Here is an 8,009-nt window from a genome sequence, read left to right as displayed (position 1 = left end):
CTCTTCCTGTCAGAGTCACCCCTGCAATGGTGTTTCATCCAGTAGGGACAGGTTACGGTTTCCAGTTTTCTACACTCTTAGAACCCTCCCTAAGATTTCAGCCCCAGCTAGTAAGCAGCCTTCCTTAGAAACCTCAGCTCTGCAGGGGGACCTCCTTGGAACTCCTGAGGTACCTCTACCAGCCAGATGGTGTTCCTTCCTCAGAAGTCTGACCCCAGCTCCATGGGGTCCTTCCTCCTAACCAATCAGGCAGCACACCTTCCTCAGAATTCTGGGTCCCCGCTCAGCAGGGCTGCTTCTTGAAGTTTTTATATTCTAATAATTCCAACCTCTTTCCTTTGTTCCCTCAATTTTTAAGGATAAATAGCTTCTTCCTAAAGTTACTACATCTGGTATACTGCAGGGTTTACTTTTTGTCTTTTAGATTCAATACTTGGTTAAATTCTCTTTCAATTAAATAGATACTGTGAGTTTTATTTTCCGGAGTCTGAGCAACACAGAGGTTGTACCATTTTGCCTTTTTATTCTCAATTTTGAGAATGTTTGTTTCTCTGCGGTCTTGCCAACTGAGTTCGTTGCTAAACTTTTTTGCTAATCTGATAGGTTAAGTTGCCGTCTCTAAGTATATTTTGAAAGTGCATTTCTTTTACCTTGAGGAAGGTAGAGAATGGTTTCAGATGAATATCCATTTGCATTTTTACTGGGAACTCTGGCCAATTTTCGTTTAGGTCTATTGCCTTTTTCCTTTTCTATTTTGAGATGCTTTTTTTGGTATTAGCTTTTCCAATCCTTGATTGCCACGTAAGTTCTAAATGTTTTCCCAGAGGGTGTCATTTGCCTTTTTACTTTGCTAATGGCAGTTTCAATTTTAATTTTATTTGTTTGCCATGCAAAGGCTTTTTATATTTATGTAATCGAAGGCATCAATCTTTTTTCCCATTGCTTCTAGAAGTGGATTCAAAATTAAGAAAGTCTTCCCTACTCCCAAGTTACAGAGGAATATACCCATATTTTCTTTTAGTATGTATATTGTTTCACCTTTATCTTTAAATTGTTGATCCATCTGGAATTTATCCTGATGTACAGTATAAGGAATGTATCATTTATATTTTTTCTGAGCAGGTCCCTGAAGATCCCGCTCTCCTTGCTCATGAAACCAGCAAGTCCTCGGAAGTCAGGACACATTGGCAGAGAGCATGCTGCCAAGACCATGGCCATGGTCCAAGCTGTGAGGGTCTGGGTTCACTCGGACAGGACAGATGAACAACCCCAAGAGTCTGAAATTTGGCTTTGGTGAAACTGATAGGCTGAAAAGGTTTAAAGATGTATTCAAAACATCTACTATTCCCGGGTTTGTCCAACACACTTCTAGGAACAGGGCTTTGCTGGTTTAAGAATCTGGTGCTGCACTCAGATAGGATGTTAACACACCCATAAATGAGGTCTGAGTTTGCATATGTATATCCAAAGTGACCTCAAAGGTCACAGACAGTCCACCTGCCTCTCTCTAAAGCTGGAAAAGGAACAAGGCCTCAGGTTTCCATAGGAGCCCCAATTACTGCGGGTTTCCTATAAGTTAAGGGTTCAAGAGTTTTAGAGTGTATATTCCAATAGCAAATTTGAACCAAATAAGGAGGAAGGAAGATTTGAAAACAAACACATAAAATTACTTTGTCTCAAAAGAGACCACGTACAACCTCTCACTCATGGGAGCCAAATGGATCTCAGGAAGTAGCCTCACCAAATCATTTGTCCTAACACCTGAATGGAAATGAACCGTTAGATGGGAACAGCTAGTATGTGTTCAGTTTTGGCACCTGGTCATAAATGGAATGATTTCATTTTTGTGATTAGGTAGATAACTTGCACTTGTCTGAAATAGTTTTTATCAATATCATTTCACTTGTATGAGATTATGTAACCTAACTTTCAGGTGGTAAGTTAACTTTGCTGATTTAGATTAAAAAAAAAAAAAGGTATTCCTAAGAGCTGCCTATCATTTAACAAAATACTTCACCTACCATCTTTACTTTAAGAAACACTGAACTAACCAATCCTTTCCTCCTCTTCTTGAGTGAATTTTAAAATACAGCATGTTTCGGGCTTACCAGAGGTAAGAGCGTAGATTTATTATTTTTTTAATGGATCTCATTTTGTTTTCTATCACTATTAGTCTCTTGCTTGGCTTTTTCTGTTAGTGATCTCCAGGTCTCTGACTTTTTTGAACATTTTTTTTTTTTTACCCTTTGTTCCTTCTTTAAAGAAAGAAAGGGTTGTTATAATAGAAATGAATAAGCTAATGGAATCCTGCTGCTACTCTCTACTGCTTCGTGTCTCTCCTTCTTTCATATACGTGTTGTCACACACAAGTATAATGTATACAGCTCAGACATATTAACAGGTGCCCCCGCCCAGCCTGCCCCCAATTAAGTTGCCAACCCAACGTCTGACTCCCAGCCACCAGAGAACACATTGCCTATTACATCACTCAAGTCCATTATTCTCCTTTCTCCCTATGGCATCCGCTCCTCCTAGATGCTTTTTAGCTCATAGTTTAAACAGAGGCAAGACATATTCTGCATTTTAAGATTAATATTATATATCCTTGACTTCTACAAGCCTAGACACAATGGGGACTGATGTTTAATAGATGTTAATGGAAATTAATTTTTACACACCCTACGTGCAAACAATTTATTCCGAAAAAAAATGGTATGAAACCTTAAGTGGCACCGAGAAAATTTCAAAACAAATTGTTTTTCACTCTATATCCTTAGATCAGGTTACAGAGTCTGAGCAAAGTAGAAAAGCTGTCTTCTGAGATTTAGAATTTAAAACTTGAATATAATTATCATTAATTTATTACACTGAGTATCAACAGGCATTTTGCCATAGTTATTCCCGTTACAGAACAGTTCTCAAAGAATGTCTACAAAGAAACGTTGTCTACAACCTATTTTCCCATTAATTTTCATCAGGCAAGGAGTCCTCTCTGCAGAAAAACATCTGGCTCCAAACATATTAAATAATAATCAGCATCATAAATGTTTTGAACATTTTTATAAAAAGAAAAAGATTCTAATAAAGCAATACCACTTGAAAATACTTGTAAAATTATAGGTACTCGACAATGTGTGTTGAGTAAATTAATTTGGTGTTCCAAGGCTGTGCCTAGAAGCATAATAGCCACTTGTTTTTATAAATACATTTCTGTCTGGATGTAAAATAGTTTAATTACACATTTTGGCTAGTGTAAAGATTCATGGAATTTGAATAATTAATTAAAGATAGAAGAAAATATCACCTTTGTAATCTTCTTAATTCATGAACTCACATACAAAAAACTATGGGTTTATTCTCTACATATTTAGAATGCTGAAATCTTTCCAGTTCCAATTAATGAAGGAAATCTCATCTCTTTTTGCTTCAGTGCCTGGCACTGAAATGCCTACTTAATAATCGTTCGATGAGTAAATGAATGTTTTTGACAGTAGCCAGGCGCTTACAGCAAAAATGAGGTAATGCAGTGCATTGTGAAGAACATAGGAAGAAACAGATCTGGGTTCCTGTCCTAGATCTGTCACAAACTAGTGGTGTGACCTTAGGTAAGTAATTTGACCTTCCTGAGCTTCAACTTCCTTCATGTAAATATGGATGTTTGAGATGACCTTGAATGGCCTTCTAGCTCCAGAACAATACAGTTCTAAATCTTAAAACTGCCTGTTGTACTTTGGACTTTAGCCTTGTGTCTCTCCCTCCTGTTTAGCCTATAAAACTTTTGTATTTGCGATTATATGTAGTTGCCTCTGCAAACTAAATCTATTAAGAGGTTCAGTATGCTAAGGCAAAGCAGAAGAAAGTAGCCTTGAGGGCTCACAAATAAAAGACTTGAGCAAGTGTAGGAAATAAGAGAAGTAGAAGGGAAAAAGTGTCTCAGTAGTTCAGACTAGTGAAGTCTCCACATAGCAGGCTTTCTCTACAGGTAACAGTAAGTTTTATTTATGACTGATTAACAACGATTGATTTATAAAAGCCTTCCATTTCAAAGAGAGCACCAGGATGCTTTATTTCCTAATTGGATAGTGGCTTTGCACATAAATAAAGGGAGAATCCCAGCCACCGGTTGGGAAGACACTTTGACATGGCAGGTTTCTTCTTGTCTCTGCCCTGATTTACTGTATGACCTTGGACAAGTAGTTTATCTTCCCCCAAACAAGTTTCCCTAATTATAAAACGGAAATGCAAATACTTGCTGCCGTCACTGAGGATTAATGAGCAAGGTGAGTGTCTTCAAGCTCCCAGAGGGGAAAAAGCTGTATATAACTAAGCAAAGAACCCCTCGGTAACACTGTTGGACTTTTCACACAACTGGGGAAAGAAAAAAGCCACAGCACTAAAAAACCCTGCAGCTTTCAGTTTCACAGTCTAAACACAAAAGGCGCTCCCCTCTTACAACCAGACCAATTTTTCCTGCACGTTACCCAGCACACTCTGGAGACGAGGAAGTTTCCTGGCTGGAAGAAAGGCGCTGAATTTATTCCTCCAGGGTTCTGGCCCTTGCTCTATCGTGAACAGTGACATCTTTGGGGTGGGGTGGGTGGGCAAATTGGTGTTTCGGTGCCTCCATTTCTTCTTCTGTAAGATGCTGGATAATAATACGGCTTGCCATATATAAGGAGATATGTGTAAGTGCCTGGCGTATGGTAAATTACAAATAAATAACCTGCTGTAACTTCTGTTCTTAGCAGCATAGTTCAAACTGCTGGAGTCTTTTCCTCCTAAAAGTCAAAGGTCTTTATGAAACAGTGTCGGGGTACAAAGGTAAACCTGCTGTAAACATTTGTATTTTAAAAGGGGGCCGGGGAACTAATATAAAGCCTTGAAGCTCACTTCTTTGGCTGAGTAAGTTTGGGGGTAGGGGTGCTTGAACAACTCGTTAAAATTCGGCCGCGCGATCGATAGGGGGCACTGTGAGCCTGCTTTGGCGAGAGAGAGACGGCGAGCTGCGCCGGGCGGAAAGGGCTTGGTGCCTTCAGCACCCAAGCGCGCGGGAGAAACGCAACCTAGCATTGCCGGCGACCCTAGGGCGAGCTCCGTCAGGCGTGACCCGGGCGACCCAGCGGGGGTGGGGGACGGGCTACATGCAGCCCCACAGCTCTTCGCGCTCGACTCCCCACGCCCACCAGGCTCCTTCCTGGCAGATCCTTCCTGGCAACTGTTCTTAATGTGGTATCCGCGAGTCCGGAGGCTTGGGAACCCGGCCCATCCTCTGCCCCTGCCCCCAGCTATAGGCAATATTTTGGGTGCACCTAGGTGGGTTGTTTTGCCCGCCCAAAGGGCCAAAACTGTCATTTGATTCTTTAAGGGCTCTACGTCCCCAAAGGGGTTCAGCTCTTTTGATTTAGGAACGAGGACCCCCTCCCTGCCCTGCAGGCTAAATGAGCAGGTCTGGAAACGACACTGAAATCATCGTCGGGTCGGGGCTAGCGGCTGGCACGCCCCACGGCGACTCCAGGAAAAGTGTCCAGTTCAGGTCCTGAAATGGCTCAGGTGTGAAGTTGAAACGCCCTTCCGCGAAAAGAGTGGAGGCAGTGAACCTGCCCCACTGAGTACCTAGACCAAAATTCCCTTAGCCCCACGAAGAGGTCAAGACACTTAAGGAAACTCCGGCGAGGCACTCGGCGGTTCCACCTGCTCCTCGGGTCCCCGCCCCAGGCGCCTGTTCAGGCATTGGGCACGAAAGGGAAAATTGGTAGATTGTGTTCTTCCCTAGAGAGAAAGTGTGGCGGGCGGAGGTTGGTGCGTCTCCTCTAACGCGAGCTGGGTGCTGGTGTATGGATGTCCACGCGATCCCGGGGCGGGAGGCGTAAGCTCTGCTCCCCAGGCTCCTGGACTGAACGCCTCGAAGTGTCATCCCTGGGGGGCAGAGCACCCGAAGAGGCAGGGCAGAATGCTGGGTGTGTGTGTGGGGGGGGGACCGGAAAGAAAGCACAGTGGAGACGAGGGTGAGAGGACCCGACAGAAAGTCGCCGGGGTGGGGGGTGCGGGGCGGCAGGGAATGCGCCAGCCGAAGGGAAATTTCGTACAACCCGTCCCAAACTTTCGCAGACCCGGGGGCCTAGGAAGGGAGAGCCAGGCAGAAGCACCAGCCTCTCCCGCCGCCCAGAGTGCCCAGCTGCAGCGAGGAGGGGCCGCACGCAGCGCCGGCAGAAACGGGCGGGCCCAGCGTCGCGCCCACCCGCCGAGCCAAAGCGCCGCGGCCGGGCGCCGAGCGGCTGTCCCTGGGAGAAGCCAGAACGCCGGGCTCCGGCCTTGCGCGCGGGCTCCGAGCAAAGGGAATCCAACGCGGATCGGGAAAGGAGAAGGGAAACAACCTCCCAGCCTCTCCCAGTCTGGGGAAGTGCCCGTGGGCGACCGGCGAGCGCGCAGGCTGCAGCCAGAGAGGTTCGGTAAGAAGTGAGCTTAGAGATTTCCACGAGCTAGAGAAAGCGGATTAAAAACAAATGTGAAAAGCAATCCAAGGCTTCCGCGGGAGCCCGGCAGTTTAGGAGAGACACCCCCTCTCCGCTAGGAGGACGACAGTGACTCGCACTCGCGAAGACGAGGCGCTCCTGGGCGGCCGCGGATCTGCGCCGAGGAGCTGCCTCCGCAGCGTGGGGCGCGCGTTCAGACGCCAACGGCGGCGGCCAGAAACTGAGATGCGGCGCGCAGCCCCAGGACGGTCCGGGCTGCGGAAAGTCCTGGGCGGCGCGACGCGCCGCTGACCCCGCGCGGGTCCGAGGGGTGTGCCCGGGCCCCGCCCGCCTCCGCCCCCTCGCGCGCCCCTCCCCTAGGCGCCGGCGGCGGCGGCGGAGAATCTAGGGGCGGCGCGGAGCGGCTCCCCCAGCCGCCAGTGCCTGCGAGCTCCAGGCTGCTTGGGGAATTCACTTTGCCGCTTTTCCGCTTCTCCCTCTTCAGGCTTCTGATGGCTTTCTATCTCCGGCCCTATCCTTTTCTTTAAAAGGAAAACTTCACTGAGATTTTTTCTTTCCCTTTGGAGGAGAGGATTAAAAGTTCTCAGAACTGGTGCCGCCCGTGCCGCTCGGGCGCTGGGACGCCGTTTGCCGGCGGGGGTTCCAGTCCCACCATGTGCACCAACATAGTTTACGAGTGGCTGAAAGCGCTGCAGCTCCAGCAGTACGCGGAGTCCTTCGTGGATAACGGCTACGATGACCTGGAGGTGTGCAAGCAGATCGGGGAGCCGGACCTGGACGCCATCGGGGTGCTGGCGCCCGCGCACCGGCGTCGCATCCTGGAGGCCGTGCGCCGGCTGCGGGAGCAGGACGCCGCCGCCGCCGGCCTCTACTTCACGCTGGAGCCGCAGCCGCCGCCCGCGCCACCCGGGCCGCCTGCGGTCGCCGTCCCCACTCGCCGCCGGGGGGAGCCTTGCGGCGGCCAGGCCCAGGGTCCCCGCGGGGACCCCCGCAGCCTGACGACCGCCCCTCGCGGCAGGGAGCTGGTGAGCTACCCGAAACTGAAGCTGAAGATCATGATCAGGGATAAGCTCGTCCGCGACGGCATCCACCTGAGCAAGCCCCCGTACTCCCGCAAGGTAAGGAGGCGGCGTGGGCGCGCGGCGGGAGGGACGCGGCCCGGCCGCTCCTGCCCAGGCTTGGCAGCCCGCTTTTGCCAGGAAACGACGGGAGACGAGGAGGCTCTGGGTATTTGGTATTCTCTTCTGGGTTCTTTCTGTGTTCGCTTTTTATTCCTTGCTTCCCGGTGCCACCAACGGTTGATAAGACAGGATCCCTCACCCAGGTGTTACTTCTAAACTGGGACCAAGTGTCCGCGTAGTCTCGGTCAGGAACTGGGTGCGCGGTGCTTCTCCAGGAGCACAGGACAGTCATGATATCCTCCGTGGGAGTGTTTGGGTCTGAAGGTACCAGAAGACTGGTTAAAACCCACATTGTTCTCGACCTTTCTTTTTCTCACCTTTCTGAGAAGCTCCCAAGGGAAATTGGCCGACCCTT

General features: G+C 48.4%; 1 protein-coding gene across 1 annotated transcript in view; it reads left to right on the top strand.

Annotated features, from left to right (window-relative positions):
• The first annotated feature begins 7,049 nt into the window (after positions 1-7,049).
• Positions 7,050-8,009, top strand: part of SAMD5 (sterile alpha motif domain containing 5) — a 52,751-nt gene continuing 51,791 nt past the window's right edge. Inside the window, exon 1 of the mRNA XM_032651784.1 lies at positions 7,050-7,591. Within this exon, the coding sequence (XP_032507675.1) occupies positions 7,127-7,591 (465 nt within the window). The 5' untranslated portion in view covers positions 7,050-7,126. The remainder of the gene's footprint in view (positions 7,592-8,009) is intronic.

This window comes from Phocoena sinus, chromosome 12, assembly GCF_008692025.1.
Source record: "Phocoena sinus isolate mPhoSin1 chromosome 12, mPhoSin1.pri, whole genome shotgun sequence".
In the NCBI taxonomy this organism is placed as follows: domain Eukaryota; kingdom Metazoa; phylum Chordata; class Mammalia; order Artiodactyla; family Phocoenidae; genus Phocoena; species Phocoena sinus.
The sequence above is the reverse complement of the archived record's forward strand: the minus strand, read 5'-3'. Positions and strand labels throughout refer to the sequence as shown.